At 35.7% G+C, this 24391-nt stretch overlaps 1 protein-coding gene across 3 annotated transcripts in view; it reads left to right on the top strand.

The window, feature by feature from the left end:
• Window positions 1-24391, top strand: part of EPC1 (enhancer of polycomb homolog 1) — a 105191-nt gene that overhangs the window by 10167 nt on the left and 70633 nt on the right. For 2 of the 3 annotated variants that reach the window (XM_023256506.2, XM_023256507.2), the window contains one exon: window positions 1131-1322. In XM_023256506.2, the coding sequence (XP_023112274.1) occupies window positions 1320-1322 (3 nt within the window). In that variant the 5' untranslated portion in view covers window positions 1131-1319. Of the gene's footprint in view, window positions 1-1029; window positions 1323-24391 lie in introns of those variants that run through there. The other variant, XM_023256508.2, reaches the window with a different exon arrangement.

Below are 24391 nucleotides of genomic sequence, written 5' to 3'. Positions count from 1 at the left end.
TCTCAGACTTCATTTTTATTTAAAAGCCCAATTGGAACCACCAAATACCTGACTCAGCTCACAACTAGAGACAGAGCATCAAATTTCCCAGCCCACTTAATTTGAAAGCTTGCCAAGATAGGTGAAAGACCTTATAAATATGTAAAGCAGGAAGTTCAAATTACAGTCAAGTAAATCTCTAGTGATTGATGTTCTTTTCAAAACAATTAAAAAAAAAACTCATAAAAGCAGCACATTTCTAAGACCCCCTTACCAGAGGTTTCACCAGAGTTCAGACTGGACAATGTACTTTTAGTACTCTATTTATTTTGGATTTTTACCACTTCCTGGAGGCCGGGAGGAGGCACAGTGGGAGGATCCAAAAAAACTCAGTACCACAGCCATTTTGTTTGTAAGGCAGAGTGGTAGAATTCTGTCAACCAGTAAAGGTTTTTGAAACAGAATTTTTAAGGAGGAAAAAAAAAAGTATGTCTATTGTTTTAAATTTAACCACTAAAATCGTTTTATTTTTATTCTTTGCACAAATGGTAGTTATTGCAGCTAACGAGTTCTATTTTTACAAGGAATTAAATCTCTGAGCTACAGGAGTCGTGAATTTTGTTCAAGGAGGACTGCCTTCTTTAGGTACCTATGATGTCAAATCAACAATGTTTTGATGGAAATAGTTTTTTTTTTTAATGGCCATATTTGTATCCAAATTACATATCCACGTTTGCGAAGTGATCAACGATTTGCTTAAGAAATGCATTATATTCCGTTAAAACCCCCATACAGGAAATAAGAGGGTTCCTTAAGACGTTAAAAGGGCATTTTCCTGAGCTTACAGGCAGTCGTGGGTGCTATTGTTTTGCAGTGTCACTTAATAGCGAGCTTAGACTTTTGTCGTTTGGGTGGCTGTGCTTTTAAAAGCCCAGTGTAAAATGGCACACACACTGCATTTTTTTCCGAGCTGCAGGAGGCGGGGGGAGCGGGGGATAGTGCAGACTGTAGGGACACTGCCCTCCTAACCAATCAGAGCACGCCTGCTTGCCATCGCAAAGTTGTTAACCCCAGAGTCTTCTGGCTGCCGCTGCCTCCTCTGCTTTTAATCTTCCGTGGATATTTCTCCGATTTTTTCCAAACGCCCACAGATCCTGGGGGAAGCCACCCTATTCAGCCACTGATCATGGAAGAAAGTATTACTTTTTATTTACCAAATATTTTAAAGATGTTTGAAGATCCATATGCTGCCTGGAGGCTGTTGTTTCTAGGGACACAAGTATCCAGCCTATATTGTTACAATTATTTTTCAAGAACTGGCTTCTTCTTTGCCTACACTAATGGTAAGTTTGTAATTTTTAACATTTATTTCATTAAATCTTTGAATGAGCCACCAGATAAAGAGGATTTTCATTGTGTTTCTTCTAACAAAACCAATCTTTGTATTTTTCTTTAGCTTTGATCTCTGCATATTCCACCTAATCTTGTCTGGTTAATTTTTACTAGAAGAAAGAAAGATAGTTTTTTTGTTTTCATTATTAAAGCTAAATGTTTATAATATAAATTATACTTTAATTACTGTGAACTACAGGAGAACTCAGCTATTTCAAGATGGACTTGTTTTGTGCCAGCAATGTTGGTAATGCCAAATATGTGCATATCCCCTTTATAAAAATTATGTATTACCTAATTTGTCCAGGACTAAATTATCAGCAGGCAAACTATGGATGTAGTTTTTGTTTGTTTGTTTGTTTCTTTCTTTTTTTAACTGGCCTATTGTGGTTTTCTTGATGGATTACTTGGATACAAACTACCGAAAAGCTGCCCTTGGTATAATGAAGGTGGAGATTGACATAACCGGGTTTATATTAAGTTATGGCTGTTACTAAATAGTGGGTCTTTTATTTGCTGATCAGATCTAAACTTGTATTCCATAATATTATTCTTTGAGGCTCTTCATTAGATAATCTTTGCAGATCTAGCTTGTTTTTCTCCAAAAAGGTATCTTTGGGAGACATTTTGTAATTTTTGGCATTTTTCTAATTTTTTTTCTTTTTGCACACGGTGGGAGATCTTTTTTGTTTTGCATTGATCTGTGTTGGTGGCGCTGTCGTGCTCCTCAACAATTTATGTCAGTTTCACTAAAAGAAAAAAGGAGGAAAAAAAAAGAGGTGGGGCAAGATTTGCTCTATTATCTTATCCCTTTATTTCCTTAAAGAAAGTTCAATTTGGTCAGAGGAATTATTCAGTTGTATGATTGAAATGTTTTTTTTGTGTGTGTGCACTGTGAACTGTGGGTGAGAGCAGACATGTCGTCACAACCAGTCCAGGGAGCATCAGAGACAAGCATGCAGTTTGCAGTTGTGTTTTATCTGATCTGATTATCTCTAGATCAGAATTTTTCAGTAATAAGCTGTTGGTTTACCCTCTCTTTCCTCGGTAACATTTCTCATTTTCTTTATATCACAATACCATACGTATTCATGTCTTTTCAATGTAAGAAAACATTTGAGTTTTAGTTCACTCAATGTTGTAAAAGTTTAATTTCGTTTTGAACCTAGGAATTTCTTAAATAACTATTCTAAGTTTCTCCTAGGAATTTTCTACTAGTTTGACATACAATAATGCCTACATTATTATTTTGAAATGATACTTCAATTAGATTTATGTATATTCTTGTTTTGAAAAAAGCAAATATTTTGGAATAACATAATTTTTTGAGAATATGTACACAACTGCTTCTAACTTTAAAAATACTGGTATTCATGTATCTAAATGTAGGTAAATGTTTTTCATCTTTGTTCTTATTGAGAATTATCTGATTAGAGACTATGGGGTTTAGGCCCAAAGCCTCCCAAGAACAAAATGTATACTATAATATGACATAGGTTATACCCGTCTCTGTGGACATTTTAGTTGTTTATGAAGAGTGTAAGTATGTCCTTCATTTACAAAGAAAGTGGGAGGGATCAATAATTGTACCTAAAAACATAATATTTTGCCAAATAAAGTAAAAACAACTGAAATATTACCCTAGACTACCTTACCATATGATTGAATAATTTCTTGAGAGAGTGAAAATTTCTGGACATATTGTCTTTATTCACTTTGAAATATGTAAATGCTCATTTCACTGATCATTTAAAATTCTGAAGTAAAAACATGTGTGAAAATGACTAGGAATAGTATTTCTGATTTTTGTGTCCCTATAATTTACCTGTATAGGACTCTTTCCTTGAACTTCACAAATAATTATGTATTATGTCTATATTTTGCTTATACAATGCTACAAAAATTTGAAACTGTCCACTGTAACATTTTATTTCTTTATAAAATGTAAATGCCCCCAGCAAGACTAGTTTTGACATTATAGATTATTTATAGAATGAAATACTGCAGGTGTAAATATATTATCTAACCCTCTGGTTATTCTGGAGAGTTTAGTTCTCTGAAGTTGATCTACTGAATAAAATAGACTTCCCAATATGTTTGTTGCTAAAATATTCTGTTATTCAGCTGGTGATATATTTTATTTTAATTTGTAAAAACTAAAAAGGTTTATATATTGTAGCCCCTCTTTTAAAAACAAACTGATGCTATGAAGTCCATATGTAGCTATGCAATGCTCTTTGTTCTCCTATATCATTGACTATTACATCATTGATTATGAAGTAACCATTATAGTTAAATTTTCACTTTTTAAAATCAACCATACTATATTTATATTAAAGATATTCTTTTATGTATGACTCTTATATCACTATGTAGGTAAGGAGGTTTAAATCTAGGAGGCAAAAACAATTTATTATTTTATATTATTCTCCATTTTTAAATCCACCTTGTACTTCATTTTAGCTCTGGATTCTATGGACATTAATTCTTTTTTTAATTGACAACATTTTTGTGGGCATTTAGTTCATGAGTTTGGTGTGATTTAGATTAGAATTATTATAAACTATAATGTTTCTCTCATGAAAAAAATCTTTATTTATTAAATGAAGTCTAGAGAGAACTCAGTTTTCCATAGTAACAGTTGCCAGATCACGAGCAATGAGAAAATAATTTTTTTAATCCTGAAATGTCATTTTAGTTAATAATTATACATTTATTTCTTTTTTGCATACCATTTTATCAGAGATAGGAGGAAATAACAAAATTGACTATATTAAAATGGCATATTATATTTTTTACCCTGCTCATCCCTCTCATGGAGGGGAGGGGTCAATGAGTAGTGAAATAGCCAAAAACAGGTTGCAGAAAAAAATGAATAAATGATGCCAAAGACACGGAGAATCTGTAAATCAGATTCTAAACAATAAACCTCAGAAAAATGAACTTGAAATTATGGAGTTCAGTCAATAACAGAAATAATCTGAAAATTTTATTAAGACTTAATGTAATGAACCAACACAATGTCCTAATTTATTAACTCATATTCATTAGTATTAATAAAGTTTGAGGAAATTTTCAGGGTAGCCATACCTATTAGGAAAAATGAAATAACAAAAGGGAGAGATATTAAGACAACCTAACATAAAATGCTAAAAATATTAGCCAAAACCAATCTAATATTCCTTGGAATGAACTTCTGGAGAAGAAGGAAATATAGCTAAAAATTTAGCTCTTAGAAAACCAAATTCAATACAGGCCTGAAATCGCACATTTCCAACTCCACCTACTTCTTGTGCATATTGACCTCTGCTGTTTCTTGGACATATCATTACTTTCCATAAGACCATACAGATTCACTACTGTCCTCAGCATTTTTGTGCAAGGAAAGAGAGGGGGAAAGTAACAGACAAAATGGGTATTTGTGGTATAACTTTTTTTTATCTCTCCAAAAAGATTCTTAAATGGAGAGCCTAAAGAGAAAGTAAAACAAAGAAATTATTTGTTTATGAAAAAGATGAAAGGGTTGTACTTTATACATGATTTGTTCAACATTTTTAAATTTTATTTTATTTTTAATGTTTATTTTTGAGAGAGAGAGGGAGAGAGAAAGAGAGAGAGCTTGTGGTGGAGGGGCAGAGAGAGAGAAGGAGACACAGAATCCCAAGCAGGCTCCAGGCTCTGAGCTGTCAGCACAGAGCCTGACTCAGGGCTTGAACTCATGAACTGTGCGACCATGACCTGAACTGAAGTCAGACACTTAACTGACTGAGCCACCCAGACACCCCAATTTGCTCAACATTTATTTTTATTTGGGGATTTATTTGTTCTAGATTTTCCTACATATTATGTGCCAGTGTGCTAAGATGCTGGGTATAATATTAAGAAAAGGCATGCATCCCTGCTCTCATGGAGTTTATAGTCCAAGAAGGTTCAAAGTTCTAATCTAAGGTGTTAGATACTGGTAGGGTGGGAGAAGTCCCATTTGGGAATAAAGGCCAAATAAGATTTCTGGAGTAAAAAAAATTTTTTTTTAATTTAAATATGTTCTTATGGGGATTTAACAAGTGTCCTTCTATTGAAGAATCATTATTTGGGCACCAAATATTCACACATTGAGGGGAAAATAGCCCTTAGATTTTAGATACAGCCCAAATAGATGCTATATAAACAGACAGTTAACTAATCCAAATTTCTCTTGCAAAGTGAGAAATAAAACATAAACTTATTTTCTTGAAAAGAGAGATGGAGAAGATCACTCTGGTAGTACGAATTTGGGGTGTGTCCTTGTGAGGTCCATTTAACGAAAACTTTTAAATGTGGTAGAGCCCGATTTTGTACATTTTGTACATTTTATTCACATTGTCATGAAATAAATGTCTGAATTTAATATAAACTGTGAAACGAAGCAGGGAAATACAATTACAGTGTTAAAGGATTATATCAAAATTAAAATATTTATTTTTATTTTAAAATCTGTAATAGTTTTAGTGGTATATATAACAGAAACTTTTTAAATAAAAACAAATATTTTAATCTACAAAAGTAACATAATTACACATTTGGCTAATAGCTAATTAGTTAAGCACATCAGATATGGAGCAGGAAATTAAGACCACTGTTATGGGGCACCTGGGTGGCTCAATCGGTTAAGCGCCTAACTCTTGACTTCGGCTCAGGTCATGATCTTGTGGTTCATGAGACTGAGCCCCACATGGGACTCTGCAGTGACAGTGTGGAGCCTACTTGGGATTCTCTCCCTCTCTCTCTCTGCTCCTCCTCCTCTCTCTCTCTCAAAATAATTAAATAAAATGTAAAAAAAAAAAGTTGTTTAGAAAAAGACTGTTGTTATATGCAGATGATATTGAGCAGAAGGCTCTTCATTAAGGATTCTCTATATATGGTTTAAGATGACCTCAAGAATAAAGTAATAAAATTATTTTGCTATAGAGCCAATTAATCCACACTAGCTAGATGTATTATGCCATTTAGTTTGCTTTTGTACTAACATAGAACCTTACTGACAGTGGCATAAAAAATATGGACATTTATTATTTCAACTAAATCATTAACAGGAAGCAAGCCTGTTCTAGGTTTGGTTCAATAGCTTAACAATGTTACCAAGCTCCTTAGCAGTTTACATTTTTTTATATTGCCACAATGTCAGCAATGTCTTTCCTCATAGGCACATTATGACTGCTGCAGCTCCAAGCATCATAGCCTGATATTACAATTTCCAAAGGGAAGAGAGTTTCTCTTAATGCATCTTTTTACAAGGGAAGAAATTCTTTCCCAGAGGCTCACAGCACCATGCTTCTTACAGCTCGTTGACTAGGTTTGTAGGATATGTTCATACCTTACCCAGTCATGATAAAGAGATGAAATTTCTCATGATTGGTTTGGCTAGGCAAGAGCTCTTAGAAGAATGAATACCTTCTCAGTATCCAGTGCTCAATATGGTTAGCTTCTATTTGCTTTGTATCAATTTTAACTGCTTTGTGTGAACTTCTTGAATGATAAAACTTAAATATCTGTTTTCACAGAGACCAGACTGGGCACAAAGGCAGCTAATTAAAACACACACACACACACACACACACACACACACACACACACACACACACTGAAAACAAACATTTAATCAGAGCCTACTTTGCTCCAGCTTCTATCTAAATTCTACTTTTTTGTTATATCCTTAAATTCTCACACAAACTTTGGAAATAGGACAATTGTTATACCCATTTTCCAGAAGAAGAACCGGAGGCTTAGAGATTTGGCTCAGGTTACCTAGTAAATGAAAAAGCTGGAGTTTGAACCTGGGAAGTTTGAAATCAGAGGCTGTGTACTTACCTATTTTTCTATACTATCACATTAGACATTTGTAAAATTTATGTTATGTAAATGGACATCTTTTAAAAGCACTATATGATGTCACTGTTTAAATAAATCTAGTAACATTTTCGTTAAAACAGTAATTGGCCACCTAACTTACCAGCTGTGTATATATCTGATTTTTGTACGTTGAGTTTGCTGAAGGCACACTTGTACCACATCTTGTCTCTTCAGGAATATCTCATGAAATTCTGTCAGAAGTTGGGTTTTTATAGGGAAGAAAAAGATCAAAGCCTAGAGATTTCGTGAGGCTTAGTTGAAGTGGGTAAATACATCATTCATAGCACTATGTCCCAATAGAATTTTGGCATCTATTTCACAACTTCCAAGTTCAGTTTTATGTACAGAATTTTTCAGTCTTAGCCACATTGGGGATGTATGGAAGTTTACCCCCTGGGATATTTTGGGGGGATTCACTGTACTCTAGATCAGTGGATCTCAAACTATAGTGTGCCCAGAATCACTGAAAACACAGATTGCTAGACCCCACACCTAGGGTTCTTGACTCGATTGGTGGAGGTGGAGCCTGAGAAGCTATATTTTTGGCAACCTCCCAGATGCTGCTGGTGCTGCTGATGCTGTTGGTCCCCAGGGACCACCCTTTGAGACCCTGCTCTAGAGAGTTGGATGGTACCTGCCATGATAAATAGTTTGCCTTTGAAATATGCCAAACTTAAGAGGATGTCATTTAATATTTGGCAAATAGATGAATAAACACACATTGAAATATTCAATAGGGTTGTCAAGATAGCCTCACTGAAAGAGTGAGAATTGAGCAATGACCTAAAGGGAGGAGTCTTCTTATGCCTCAGCATGAATATCACATTTCAGATTTATTTGCCAACAAATCATATATGTGTGTATTTTTAGCCTTTTTTAAGTAGCAATCTACAATTTACAAATTATTTTTAAAAGTAGGTAAAAATAGAATTTAGTTGTGCTCAATAGCAACTTACATCTGAGAAAGACTTCTATATCCATGGCATTTTTCTGTTTTTTCTCAAGATTTTATCCCACCAGCCATTAATGCCCCACATTCATTAATAGGACATGGTTTTGATGAGACTGAGAAAGAGGCTGCCATGCCAATGACCTATATTTAGCTTTGAAACTCAGGCTGCTGCCCCAATCCACTGGAAACTCTCCAACCTCCAAGACAAAGGTCACAACCTCTAGTTGAAAAACACTATCACATGCCAAGGAGCAAAGAGGACCTTTGCAAAGAGTTTAATTGCTCCAGTGCTTTGACACTTAAGAAATTTTTATTTCTGAAGGCCTTTGCTCGTTTTTCATTAGAATAGAAAGTCCAAGAAACAAATTGCCAACATAAATGAGTAAAAGGCAGATTCAATGTCCTTAACATTCCCAGAAGCCGATGTAAACTTTGAGCTATCCTTTCAAACCACTAGAGGCTTCATCAGGAAGCTAATGTGAAGTACCCTGAAGAGACAAGAGTAGTAAGGGTGGGCTGGTGTGGTCCACTATCAAAAAAGAGTCATTCAGCATCCATATGATGATAAACTTAGAGCATTTTAAATGGTCTGAACCTGACAAACTGTGCTGTCCAACACAGTAGTCAAGAGCCTCCTGTAACTATATAAGTTTAAATTAGAATTAAAATTAAAAATTTGGTAGCTACACCTGGCTGGTGGCTACCATGTTGAGCAACAGATTCATGGAACGTTTCTATCTTAGTCTGTTCAGGCTGCTATTACAATACCATAGCATGGGTAGGTTATAAACAAGCAAACAAAAACATTCATTGCTCATAGCTACAGAGCCTGGAAGTCCAAGATCAAGGTGCTGGCTGATTCAAGTGTCCAGTGAGGGTCATAATGTCCTGGTCCATAGATGGCTGTCTTTTTGCCTTCTGTGTCCTCACGCAGCAGAAGAGGTAAGGGAGCTCTTTGGGGTTTGTTTTACAGAGGCACAAATCCAATTCATGACATTTCTACTCTCATGACCTAATCACCTCCCAAAGACCCCACTTCCAAACACCATCACATCAGGATTTAGTATTTCAATATATGAATTTGGGGGGACATAAGCATTCAATCTATAGCAGTTTCCACGATTGCAGAAAATTCCGTTGGACAGCACTGGTTCTTCAGACTATGGTAGGCTCACACTGTTGCACCAGTGCTTTTCAACTCCTCCTGTAGTTAGAATCATCCAGAAACTTAAAAACAAAATGCCTGCACCACATCCCCAGAGATTCTAGTTGGTCTAAGATCAGATCTAGGCATAAGCATTTTCCAAAAGTGACTCACAGGATTCTGATACACAGCTGGGGTTGAGAATTGCTAAGTTACTCACTCTACTGAAGTAAGCCCTAAACCAAAAATTTAAGAGGTTAGTAGATTTAGAACTGCTACATCTCATCTTAATATTTCAAAAGCTACAATCCATCTCCTGTAAAGTGAGGAAGGTTCAAACCAAATTAAAGAATAACTGGACAGTCAGGCCAATTCTGTGGGATAAAGCATTGACTGCCTAATGAACACAACATCAGCTGGAAGAAAAACGGCCCAATAGCCACTGTTAGTCTTGCATACTAAAAAACTATTCTGAAATTAATTTGAGTTTTTAAAAAATAATGTGAAGTTTATTAAAGTTAATATCCAAGGAAGCTCTTCCTTATGTTTTAAATTTAATTTACAAATCGTATCATATTTATAAATCTTGCAAGTTTTAGAAATCATGGTCCTTTAAATTTTGGTCTTATTTATAGTATTACTTAAATGCTTTCCAACTCTTTATTCCCCTTTATACTGCACTTATAAACTTATTGCATAAACATTTTCAAGAAGTTAAGAAAGTCTTACATATCTAATAAATTTAACTTCTAAGTATGGTGACTAAGTTCTCTTTAATGTTTCAACACACATATAACTTTGTAGGAATTATAGTTAAAAGTCTAATAGGCTGAGCTCTTACAAAACACTTTTGTACTTATTCTACATCTTTCTGGAGTTGAAAGAGTCTTACCTACTAAGAATGTCTTACCTACTAAGAATATTTTAACCCCAGAAAGATTTAGAATGAGTCTAACAAACCAATTATGTCCTACCAAAAAATTTTGGAGTGATGCCTTCCCAAGTGAAAATTTTTATCTGCCTTCTCAGCTTATTGTGGTGTCTAGATGAGAAGAGGTTTTGGCTGCAGCACACTGTATCTGTGTCTGAGACACTAATGTAATATGCTGAGCCTGATTTATATTCATTGTGTCAAATAAAAGTAAAATTATTTGCTCAAGATATTGAGTCATACCTTTCTGGACCTTTTTCCAAGTCAGGTTAGGATCTTTGATCCACACACACACAAGTGGCTACAACAATGAACAAATATTTATAGGTTGTGCATTTCTTAATCCTTTAGAATATATCCTTTAGATATAAAGGGTTTTATCTAAAGGTTTTATCTATATTTATATCTAAATCTAGACACCTTTGAACTTGGCAGAATCCTTCATACTGTAGTATAGGACAATCAACTCTTGGATATACTAAGAGTTACTTAATTGACACAATCTCTTTCATGGCTTTGTCTGAATATATGATCACAATTTCCAAGCATATTCTACTCACAAGGTTGTTTTTTTTTTTTAACCCTCACAAGAGCTGACAAGAGGCTTCTTCATACACATTTCTATTGAAGACATATGAGAACAATTTAAGTACACAGCTTTTCCTGATCTGTTTGAGTCCTAGCTCTGCCCTTGACTACATGTATAACCTTGGGCCAGTTACTTAATTGTGCAGACCCTCAGTTTCCTCTTCTATGAAACAAGGTAATATCACCTACCTCACCTGGTTTTGTGAGACTACAATGAGGGAAAGCACTTAAAGCACCAAGTATAGCACCTGACATGTCTAAGCACTCAGTATATGCTCTAAGTTCATTTTTTCATAGACCCCCCCCTTGATGTCAGTGATCAAAATAGGCTTTGTGCAGTGTGTTGGGAATTAAAAAGATAACCCCATGCAGGTGTATGGATATCGCAGTATTAAGGAGGCTCTCATTATCCTCCGCAGCTACTCTTAAAAGTCAGTAAATCCCAGTAAAATGTCAGTAAAGTCAGAGATCCTTTTCAATGTAATGATTAAGCTTCCTTTGTTACCTGCATTTTGTTCACTAAATATATCTCAGTAAATTTATTGAGTTTCTACTGTATTAAAAACAACAGCAACAACATTGTGCTGAGCCTTAGAGGATTAGGGAGAAAAGAAAAGCCAATGAGAATTGCGGTAGACTTCCTGGAGAAAGATACTTTTGACTAGCGCCTTGAAAGACAGTAGGCTTTAACATGTAGAAACTGAGAAAAGACATTCCAGGTAAAGAAAGCCATGTGAGCACAGGCAAGGAGGAGAGAAAACACATGGCATTTGGAGATGCCAGCTAGAAGTCCAGTGTAGGTACAAAGTAAGCTATAATTGGGGGGGGGGGTGCAGAAACTGGGAGAAATGGACCTGTGATGGTAGCTTGGAGCCATCACAAGGAGGATTCGGAATCCCAAGCTAGGGAATCTGGATGTCCGTTATTGCCAATAGAATACCAATTCAAGTGTTTGTAATTAGCCAAAAAATGGTGATGGGATAAATAGGAGGAAACTGCTTCTTTCTTACATCACTGTTTGCCTATTAGCCTGAGTAGAAGAAAACTTCAATGGTCTAGATCTCTGGCCAAGTAAGTTTTGATGGGGGGAATAAAGAGGAATTGAAAAGGTTGAAAAATGTGGGACAGTTTTCAGTAAGTGTGGACACTGGGCAGCAGGGGGCAGCATGAGGGCACTGAAAAGTTAAAAGAATGTGTAGAGCATTTGCTTCTGTAATATTTCTAGACAATTATGAATTTGCATCTATAAGGCTACTTATATTAATAATAACTTAGTGTTCTTTTCCCAGAAATGAATAAATTAAAAGAGAAAAGAAGAAAAGTAACAGGCTGGCTGGTGGCAGAATAACATCACTGTTTATTTAAGAGCATAGAAATAAACAGTTGTCTATGTATTATTTCCTTTCAGAGTTCATATAGATTTGAAAATGTCTAAATTTCAATTTGAAAGCAATTGGTTTTCGTTTGAAAAACCTTTATGACTCTTAACTATTTTGCATTTTTTCAAAGTACCCTTGTTCAGCTACACTGTGTCTAAAGGAACTAGTAAAAAAAAAAAAAAATGAGAAAACACCTGAAAATAAAATTTTAGTTAAATAATGAATACAAATTTTAATATACATTCTATTTTACACACAAATATATGGAATTTTAAGTTTTGGCCTTTTATGACTATGATATTTTGGTACTTTCAAATGGAATTTTTCTTTCTATATAAAATTTGAGACTATCCTAAATTCATATTTTTCTGGTGAAATTCACCTTTTTACTAACCTTTTTAGAAGTTTGGATGGTTCGTGATAGGAAGAATAGAAAATTAGAAGTTTCCCTTGAGATTTTTTTTTTTAGCTCTGGAATTTATCATTGTGAATGCTCCATTCCACCAGAAAATCTCTCTCTCTTCCGTTGTATGAGGAAGATGGTGTAATACTGTTCATATACCACACACTTACAGAGAAACTTTCTTTGTTCCTTCAGGATTCTCTCAGTGCCCATCACACGTGTTTAGGAGGCTGTGATCTCTGCATGGATTGCCCTTCATGTCCTGCTTTTTATTGCCTCATTTCACCTTTATGTATGCTTCTTTCCTTGTATTAACATAATACGTTATACTTGTCACTTGAAGAAAATTTTTAAAATTTTTTTAATGTCTATTTGTTTTTTTTTTGGGGGGGGGAAGGGACAGACAGAGAGGGAGACACAGAATGTGAAGCAGGCTCAGCTGTCAGCATAGAGCCTGATGCGGGGCTCAAACTCACGAACCCGGGCTGAAGTCTAATGCCCAACCGACTGAGCCACCAAGGCACAATAAAATTTTTTTAATGTTTATTTATTTTTGAGAGAAAGAGAGAGAGACAGAGCATGAGCGGGGGATGGGAAAAGAGAGGGAGACACAGAATCCAAAGCAGGCTCCAGGCTCTGAGCTGTCAGCACAGAGCAGTGAGATCATGACCTGAGCCGAAGTTGGACGCTTAATCAACTGAGCCACTCTGGCACTCCTATACTTGTCACTTTAAATGGCCACATAAACTGGGGGCTGACTATTCCATAATTATTGAATATTGATTTCCACCTTCATTAAGGAAAATTTGAAATGATGAATAAATGTTCGGTTCTTAAATAACATGAAAGGAGATAAAAACAAATAGCTCCATAAGTTTATGAAACAGTCTCTGTATATTTCATTTCAATCATTTGTAAATTTAAAAATATAAAAATAAAAAATTTTTAACATTACCTTTCAAACTAGGATACACCAGTATGTACACACAGGACATACCCTGTTTGTTTTTACAGGAACTAAGTCCATTAAAGGAAATAACATCTTTTTCTTTGGTATCTCCCATGGTTCATAATACAATGCTTGCACAGAGGCAGGGGCCAATAATTAAAACATTAGGAAAATTTATTAAAGTGTATGAAATAATCTAGTTTTTTGATGTAAAGATTTAAATGTACTCTTTATACTTCTTAAATTGTTGAACTGGTTAAATTGTTACTATTATTGTTCTGGTTGTTTCTATTTGGTATTTTTCTTAGTGCCAGGATCATAGCATTGGGTTATTTTCTTGATTTATTACATAGAAATTCCCTGTACTTTTCCAGTGAGAATATCAGACTAATTGCAGCCCTATTACTAGATTTAATTATTTTGATCATTTCTGCTTCAGCTTTTATTTTGAACCTTGTCTCTTTCTTTAGATAATAATTCTCAATCCTTATTTTCCAGTTTTAATGATATCTTTTTAAGCTACATGGATTTCTCAGATCACATTTGACCATAGTTATGGCAAAGCTACTTCTACTAAGCATCCTTTTGTTTAAGCATTGAGTGTTACTAATTACCAACTAGCAGAGCATTACATCTTTGACTCACTCAGTGAAATCACTCGCCCTCTAGGGCATAGCTTTCACTTTATTTGCTCTTACACTCTTCGTAAGGGTTTTCTATACTATGTAAACATATAGCCAAGAAATACGAAACGCATAATTACTATGAAAATCATATATCTCAATTTTAATTATCTTTTCTTAGACTTTTACATTTAAAAAATTTCACATATCCTCATTTTTTTTCTACCAACTATAGAAAAGGCAAGATGTTCATACAGTTTGACAGTCGGAAAGTTGGGAAGGATCAAGTCTTAGTGCTTTATTTCAAAGTCCATTTTTTTCAAATGGCCCAAGGACATTAAGATCAAGATTACAAGTTGGTGTTAAGAAGCAGGATTAGAACCTACATCTTTTAACGTAAAATGTTCGTGAATAACTATTTAATACAGATGAGATAGCCAAGCATGAGTTATTTTTTAATTCATTGATGACTCAATTATAAAATGTAACACGGCTTAAAAACCTTTTCTTTCTTTCTAAAAATAGTCTTAAAACCCCACATAACAGAGGCACTGCTATCATTATAAAGTTAGATCCTTTTCTCTATACTTAAAATTGTTTTGTTTTTTATTCCCACTGAGAATTGAGAAAACAATTTTAAGAAAGACCATTAGACAGAATGTAGTTCAAAATTACTCCTGAAGAACTGTTAATTTTTTTTTTAATTTTTTTTTCAACGTTTATTTATTTTTTGGGGGGGCAGAGAGAGACAGAGCATGAATGGGGGAGGGGCATAGAGAGAGGGAGACACAGAATCGGAAACAGGCTCCAGGCTCTGAGCCATCAGCCCAGAGCCCGACGCGGGGCTCGAACTCCCGGACCGCGAGATCGTGACCTGGCTGAAGTCGGACGCTTAACCGACTGCGCCACCCAGGCGCCCCTGAACTGTTAATTTTCAAGTAGACCATGAAAGTGTATTTGAAGAAGCACAGATTCTGGAACAACGCAAAAAAATAAAGACAGAGAGTTCTGCTAAGATGGAAGAACAGAACACACACAGTAGTGTCTGCTACAAACCTGATATAAGGGTGTGTGTGTGTGTGTGTGTGCGCGCGCGCTAGCATTTTTGTGACTAGAAGGACAAAAGATAGGGTTTAAAAAATTGGGGGAGAAGGAACGCTTTTTTATTCAGATAACATTTCCTTCTTTTTAAGGTTTGGGCTTTGAGTATTTCTGTTTGAAGAAAATAAGGAACGAACAGCTAGTGTATACCCCGTTTAGTATTTATATTAAAATGAAGGTAATTAGGACCTGGTTCAGCCTCTCCAGGGCAACCAACTTTCCAACCTATACTGGAAACTATTCCTTATCTGTTTTTAAGAAAATTGCTCAGCTTTTTTGGTGAAATAGTATTATCTAATAATTCTTATTGGAATCTTACTATAATAACAGGCACAGAAACTATATTGTAAAATTTTGTAGGGATTAAATGAGATAGTGCAGGGGAACCTGGGTGGCTCAGTCACTTGGGCATCTGGCTTCAGCTCGGTTCATGATCTCATGGTTTGGAGTTCGATCCCCACGTCGGGCTCTGTGCTGACATTTTTTTTACAAATTAAAAAAAAAATTTAATAAGAGAATGCATGTAAAGCAGCCAGCCACAGTAAGAACTCAGTAAATTTGGTTACGTGGTTTCTACACCAAACAATATTTGGAGGCATGAACTATATCCATGTTACAGAGGAGAAAATTGCAACTCAAAGAAGTAATAATTTAAGTTTACAGAGCTAGGAAAAAGCAGAGTTGAGAATCAAACCCAAATCACCTCTGATTCTGGCGTTAGTATTTTAACCACTACATATTAGCCATTTGTTTTATTGGTGTATCATCTGCTAGAAACCTTAAATGCTGCTTTTTAAATGGGGGAAATTGGGCTGCCTGGGTGGCTTAGTCAGTTAAGCCTCTGACTTCAGCTCAGGTCATGGTCTCACAACTCATGAGTTTGAGCCCCACGTTGGGCTCTGTGCTGACAGCTCAGAGCCTGGAGACTGCTTTGCATTCTGTGTCTCCCTCTCTCTCTGCCCATCTTCTGCTTGTGCTCTGTCTCTCTCTTTCTGTCTGTCTCTCTCTCTCTCTCTCTCTCTCTCTCAAAAATAAACAAATATTTAAAAAATGCTTTTAAATTAAAAATAATAAAATGTGGGAAATTAGTGAGCAGAGAAAATTCAGGGAAAACATTTTTATTAATTTTCTGTTCTAAATGGAGTGATGATGATAAAGAGGAATTTTTAAGAAAAATATATTAAAATTATAAAAATTTATAATTGTAAGAGTTAGAATACAGGTACATTTCTTAGAATATTCAAACTTATGATAGGTTTTAAGGGGCAAAAAAAGATTATTGAAAAATAAATGAAATGGGTGAATTTGGTATTGTGTTCAAGATTTTCCATTTAAGGAAATGTCCAAAGCCCCCTCAGTCTGCCAACAATCTTCTGTGATCAACTGCATGATTTGGACAGGTCATGGATTTTCTGTTCCAATATGCTATTTTGGGGCAAGGGTATGTGTATGCCCTTCCTAACCACTACAGTGAAATTGAAATAATAAATTCTTCCTTAATATTTGTTTAGTACTTTGTAGCTGTCAAAAATTTTTCACTACATTACCTCATTTGTTCTTCATAATGGCCTAAAAGAGAGGAAAACAAGTATTCTTTAAACTAAGTATATGAGATACTTAAGGCTTAGAAACTAAATCATTTCTATGGGATCATACTGCTGGGAACTGGTAGATATTAGATTAGCATCCAGAGCTTTAAACATGGATGCCAGTATTCCTTTTAGCACATGATGCCTGGACTTACTTACTGTACCATGTTGCTACTCGGAGTCCAAAATGTTACTTATCCTTTGACTGTTTTTACACAAAGCACTCAGCCTAAGGAAAACAGTAGCAGCTTGTACAGAGAGGCTCTGACCCCCTAGGGAGCTTGCTTGACCAGATTTGGAGATTGAGTAGTCACTGAGTTCAATGAGTCATTTGTCAATGGGGGGAAAAGGTGCACCAGAGCTCCTTGTAGATTTAAACCTAGGAATGATACAAAGTTACTAAAGGGAAACAAAAAAAAATCTAATTTTTTTTGATGTTTTATTTATTCTTAAGAGAGAGAGAGACAGAGACAGAGACAAAGCACGAGTGGGGGAGGGGCAGAGCAAGAGAGGGACACAGAATCTCAAGCAGGCTCCAGGCTCTGAGCTCTCAGCGCAGAGCCCAACGTGGGGCTGGAAGTCACAAGCGGTGATATCACGACCTGAGCCAAAGTCTGACGCTTTACGGACTGAGCCATCCAGGCACCCCAAAACAAAAAAAAAAATCTAGAAGATGAATGTAATGTTTTATCTAAATTAGTTGTGTGTGTGTGTGTGTGTGTGTATGTGTATCTTGTTGGACTTTGGTTTCATGTGAGGACTTTTTTAGCTTGGTTTTGTTTTGTGTCCTTAGGTAAGAATTCTGAAAGTCTTTACAATTCATGTTGTTTTATACTGTATATATAGAAAAAAAAAGCTCTGAAAAATAAAATGATCTATGGGAAAAATAGAATTAAAATGTCCTTTAAAAATTGCTCATGGTTATTGAGCATTACTTTTGTGTCAGGTTCCTGATAAACTCTTTGCGTTAATGATTCTATTGAATCAATGTATCAACCTACATGGTAGATTCTGTTGATTACTATTTCACTGATGGAGAAACTGCAGCTCCAAGAGTTTTAAGTTAGAATAGAAATCTCTGAATCAAAGTGGTTCACCATGTTCTTTTTAATAGAGAGACTTTTAGACAGAAACATAGCTAAATATTTTGGTTTATTTGGTATTAAATACCCAATATATTGTGAAAGTATAGCAATCTGCTAAATTCTGTGTCAGTATTCTGTTCATTTTTATACTTAAATGTCTTATTTTACACTGGTTTTAGCAGGATAAAAATCTTAACTGATAATAAGGATAATACTTTACATTTATAAGATCGTTATGCTTTTTTCAAAGTTCACATGTCAGACTTCTGAAGTAATTAAAGGAATAACTTGATCAGAAAAAAACTTTTATTTCCTTGAATTACCTAGATTAGAATTTCCCAAAGTGTGTGTTTATAGAACTAAAGGTAATAATTGATAGTACATAGTAAGGGGTTGCATGGTCAGATAAATTTGGAAAATACTGTAATAAGCATTTGTAAGATTTCTTTTCTGCAGTTGTCCTGATCCTTTGCCTTATGAGCCTATACATTTTTAAAATATATATATAATAGTATTTTTCTAACTTACTGCTTTTTTTTTAATGTTTATTTATTTTGATGGGGGTGCACAGAGAGAGAAGGAGAGAGAGAGAATCCCATGCAGACTGTAGGCTGTCAGTGCAGAGCCCAATGCAGGGCTCAAACTCATGAACCACGAGATCATGACCTGAGCTGAAATCAAGAGTCGGACAGTTAACTGAGCCACCCAGGTGCTACATATGTGCTACCACAGTGTACCTGTGTTTAATTTTTGGCTTATGAGTCTAGTGTTTGGGAAACTTAATTCAGAAGAAATCTTAAGATCTGGATATGACTTATGTCCTTATTAGTTACTCATTTAAGCAAATTGGGTTGGTTTTTTGTTTACTAGTTTCTGCAACTTTAAAGATGGAAGATAAGTTTTACTTCCTCCTGTAACTAGGATTTTGTAAAGACTTGTGAAATAATGGAATGTATTCTCTTTTAATGTCTAATGTGGGAGGTGCTGATGATGTTAGCCACGCTGTGTCCCTGGCTCTGTCCTGAAGCTAGGCTGATTTTTGGCCTTGAGGTGCTCTCACTCCTGTGGGCAAGTAACAAGAAAACTATCACAGAAAAAGTACTGGGAAATCACTTCAAAATTTTACTTGGCTTTGGCTTGCCTGGTAAATGATTAATTAACATGCTTCAGGCACCACTCAGCCTATGACTCCTCCAGTTCACATCTCAACTCACCAGAGTATATTTTCCGCCCACAGTGTCCTATAGAAATCTTGCTGGCTATGATCTCCAGTGACGGCCTCATTCTTTTTGGTCTTCCTCACTAATCTTTTTGGTCCTCCTTGAAACATTGACCTCACCCAGCTTCTCTCTGTGCTTCTCCCAGCCTCTTGTCTCTCCTTCTCTGTTCTTTTCCTGGCTCTTGTCCCTTTGCTGTCTCCTCAATGTCCGTATCTCTCCGGCTCTGTTCTCCATGCCCTTCTCCTCCTCCATGAATCATTCTTCACACCTATAATCTCAGTCCTTGCGGTTGAAATCGTCACTTTCCCTTCCTTACTCCGGAAGAGAGGAGAAACTGGATTTAGAGTATTTATCTAACTAATCGGCACAACAGTTGCTCAACGCATCATAAAGAATACAGTGAAAGTAAAACTTTAATTTCACTAATACGAACTTATTAGATGATAGAGAAGATAATTCTGTGCCCCACGTTTCAAAAGGAAAATGATTTCCTGCCGTGAGTCATAAAAGCAATAATAGCAACTCAAAAAGTCTCTCTCTTGAAAGCCCTCTTCCCAATCTTTTTTGTTTTTTGTCTACCACCCACTAATAAATTTGATATAAACCTTCCAATATGAATTTCTACTTCATGAACAGTTTTTCTCTTTTCTCCAAGTTTCATTTCTTCACCCTATGTACCATTTATACCATACTGATTTATTTATGTTGCTTAGTAAAACTAAAGCTCAACTATAGGATGTTTTATGTGCTCAGACTGTAAGACACCTAAAAGGTTACTACATTCCCTTTCCCTCCCTCCCTTTTCCTCCTCCTCCCCCAGCCCGGTTCCTCTCTTCTCTCCTAACTTGCTCATTTTTATGTCTTTGCTCCTTACAACCTTGGACTAACACCTGGGCTGTACACAGTAGTCTTGTCAGTAAGTTCCACTCACTGCATTAAATGAGTTAACACTAATTTAATAAAATTCAGTTTAGATAAATACTACCAAATATGATATATATGTTTTAGTTCTTCAATTTCCTTGTTTTCTAAGGCAGACTTTTATTCTTCTGGCAAATTAATTGTTGGAATGTGTGACATTCCTCTAAAGTACTAAATTGTTATTCAAGTTTCAAATGATTTCCTGTTTATAACTCCCACTTACACATCCAACTGCATCCAGTAGTCTAGTGTTATCCTCACTAAAATAATGCCACAGAAGTCTCATCAACTGCCTACTAGGACTGGGGAAGAAAAGCTCAGATCATGTGTTGGACCTGGGAATTAAGGAAGCCCAGTCCTCAAAATGGTTAAACTTACCTAATCACCTTTTTCCTTTCCAGAGAAAATTTAGACCATTTTGGCAAAATCCTTGCTGGGTTCATAATAGATTTTCTACAAATTTAGGATTTTATATTTCACAACAAGATGTATTATTTTTTTAATTTTTAAATTTCAATACTGCTGGCACCATTTTGTGAATTTTTAAAAATATTCTAATTCATTCTCAGGTCCAATTTGTTTGAGTTGTGTTTCTTTTTCTTTTCTTTTTTTTTTTCCAGTTAAAATTTGTATTGGAGATAAAGGTAAACTGAAATAACTTTGAGTCCATCCTGCTACAGTTTGCTAAGATTAATATTTTCCCTTTATTCTTTTAAGGTAGAGATAGATTATTTCTGGATACATTCTGAATATTTTATCTCAAATATAGATCTTAAATATTCCGTACAGAATTCCATGTATAAATCAACTCTGTAGAAGAATCAGTTCAGATATTATTTCTTTGACACCCTGTTAAATACATTGCAAAACAATTGCAATATTTACTTTCCAATATTTCCTTGAGGGGGAAAAACACATCATGAAAGCATTTCCAGTTTTTATTTTCCTAAATGTTACGTTGGAAGAATTATTTGATGCCATTGCTTTATATAGCTTATCATGAAACTAAGAAGCAGAAGTTAGGAAAAATAACTTTAAGTGAAAATTTAGTGCTTTTGCACAATGCTCCCTTATAGCTCTATATCATTTTCTCATGTTGAGATCATTATTATGCATTCACACATTTTAAAGAAATTAATTTCACTTTTTCTCAATTAAATGTAAAAGCAATATCTCACTTTATTATTAACTCTATGAGGCTATAGGGATCATGTCTTGTTTATCATTGTTCTGCAGCACAAACTGTTTTACCTAGTTCTTAGTAAACATCCAATCAATATTTGTTGAATGCTTGAAGGAATGAAGAATCTAGACTCCTGCTAGCAAAACTGGCATCATGGTTTTTTAAATCTAATTGTTTAATCAAAGAGAGTGTAACTTCTTTGCATCACCATCCATTCTTGCCCTCCTTCCTTCCTGCCTCAGAAGACAGTTCTAACATTAATCAATTTATACGATTCTTTGTTTTCAGTGTACAAACATGGCCACATCTCTCCCACTTTCAAAAACAACACAATCTGTGACCCAAATAGCTACCCCTTTGTCTCTGCCTCTCCTCCCTTCATTGCCAAGCCTCTTGAAAGGGAAGGCTACATTCAACATCTCTTTTTTCTGACTTGTAGTTCACTCCATGCTTCACTTTATAACCTGGATATGGGGGGCTTCACTCTGGATTCAGACACTAGGGATTTCAATCTCAGCGTTGCCCATCACCAGCTTTGTGACCATAGGCAGGTTCTGCAACCTTTATGACAGGACAGATCTCAGAGGACTCTCATGAAAATTAAATGAGATAATACATTTAAAATGTACTTCCGCATTGCCTGGCACATAGTAAATGGTAGGTATTATTCTTACTGATTGGAAGTGTAATGGGAGTTCAGAGATGAGAAAGAATGGTACAGACTTAAGAAGAATTATTTTGAATTCACATAACCACTCACTCATTCTTCATATTAGGAAATTAGAACCCAGAGAGATTAAGTAGTCACAATTTCGTGGAGGACATGATATTTGATTTGGATTTTGAGGGATAATAACAATAGTTTATAATTACTGAATGTTTACTGTGGGCTAGAGACCATTCTAAATATTTACATGGAATGTTTTATTGAATCTTCAAAACATTCCTGTGAGGTCGTATTTCGCATTTCGTTAGCTAGAAATATACTGTCCGTCAGGGAGAACTGAGAAAAAGGAATGAATAAAAATGAATAAAAATGCTGATTTCTAAAGATGGTTATGAGACATACCAGCCAGAGTGAAGAGCTTGTCTTAGGCAATAATGAGAAACGATGTTGGACAGAGTTAAGCAAAGTTATGAGGCCTTAACAACCATACCAAAAAAAAAAAATTTTTTTTGGCTTTATCTAATGGGCAAAATAAAGAGCAGATATAAATAAGTGACTTGGGGAAGGGAGGATACCCACGGAATGGGGATTTAGGCACACTGGCTGGGTGGCATGAACTATGAAGCCCTGAAGGGCAGTTTGTCCTTCATATACCCAGGGAACCTCTACCAGCCACTATTAGTTACCACTAGCCACTAAGAGAGTACCTGCAGCTTCCTGTTAGGTAGGTGGTTAATAACGGTTTCTTGAAGGAATGAATGAATATAATTATGAATTCCCACTTTCCAATTGGGAAGTGATGAGAGCTGGCACTATGGTTAAGGCAATGGGGATGGAAATAAGGAGACAAATCCTAGATACAGTTTCAAAGAAAAAATAATAAGACTTGGGCACATATTGGACATGAACTAAAATTTAGAACCATACTTCAGGTTTATTATATATAGCAAACTGCAGTGTTAGAGCAGTTGCATTTCACACATTCTTGTGTTTTCAGCAGAATTTCTGTATTTGGTGTAAATTGAAATGAAGCACATTTCAGCATGATGATATGAGTAATTATTATTACCATTAAAACTTCTATCTCTTTACTTTCTACTCCTACTCCCTCAACCCAAGAGCTTACCAGTTTTACCACACACGTGGTTTGTTGTTGGAGTCTTCTACTGAACTCTGGCCAAATAAACCTCACCTTCACACACCTGGCAGTTGCCTTCTCTCACTGTTTTGTTCATACAGTTGCTTTCTCCCATGAATACCTTTTCTTCTACCAGTTCATTGCCATTACCAACTGGAATATTAGTCATCTTTCAGAACCAAATCACATGCTATCTTCTCCATGATGTCTGACCAGCCCAGGTGAAACTCACTTTTCCTTCTGAACTCCCATAGCAATGCACTTCACCATACTGCCTAGTACTCGTCATTTGGTTTACTGGGTATCCCCCTTATCAGAATCTTACTTGTATTCCCTACATTTAAGCCTGAACCTTTATTTCTGCACTCCTGGCCCTTAGGAGAGAGGGAACTGAATTGAGTATGAAGCTTGAGACTCCAGTCTTTGGGTCCTTGAAAACCCAGTAGGACCTGGGAGTCAGAAATCCAGGTCATTGAGCTGGATGGAGAGTCGCTGCAAAAAGAAAACGTCACTTAGCAGGCATATTATCTGCGAAAAGGCAAGCTTAATTTGTAAGCATATCTCTGAACCTGCCATGGAGGATGATTCTAGAATTTCTAGAGAACAAGGAACTGATTTGTACAGTATCCATAAGGGATGTAGAAAATGTTATCCATAAGCTGTTATTTTCATGAAGTTTAAAAATACATATATTTGTTTCCGTGGTGGTTCATTCATAACTTAAGATCCTATTTTGTTCTATAAAGTCTGTAAAGACTTTGTGCTACGAAGTCTTCTATAAAATCAATGGAATTCTACTTGTGGGATTTTCAGAAATCTAATATTGTAGGCTGCAGAGGACTACTAGACCAATATTGAACCAGAACTCTTAAACTTGGCTACAGAGATGTCTATTTCACAGTGTGGTTGGCAATTCTTGAGGCTCCCAGAATATGATACGGGCTCTCGTGGCTAATTCTTTGCACATGCTGCTTCTCTTGCCTAATATACTTCTCTTCTTTTTTTTTGTTTTTGTTTTTTTTGGCAAGGTTAACTCATACTTATCCTACACAATTTTGACTCAGATATCATCTCCTCCAAAAAAACCTTCCCTGAATGCTTTCATTAGAGCCACTGCCTATGGATTGGGTGCCACTCCTGCCTGTTCCCACAATAGCCTGTGCTTTCATTATAACACTTACTTCAGGTGTGGCAGTTTTCATCTACAGGTCCTTCTGCTCGAGCTCTGAGCTCTGCCAGTGATAAGTCATCAGCAGCA

Source organism: Felis catus, chromosome B4 (genome assembly GCF_018350175.1).
Source record: "Felis catus isolate Fca126 chromosome B4, F.catus_Fca126_mat1.0, whole genome shotgun sequence".
In the NCBI taxonomy this organism is placed as follows: domain Eukaryota; kingdom Metazoa; phylum Chordata; class Mammalia; order Carnivora; family Felidae; genus Felis; species Felis catus.
The sequence above is the reverse complement of the archived record's forward strand: the minus strand, read 5'-3'. Positions and strand labels throughout refer to the sequence as shown.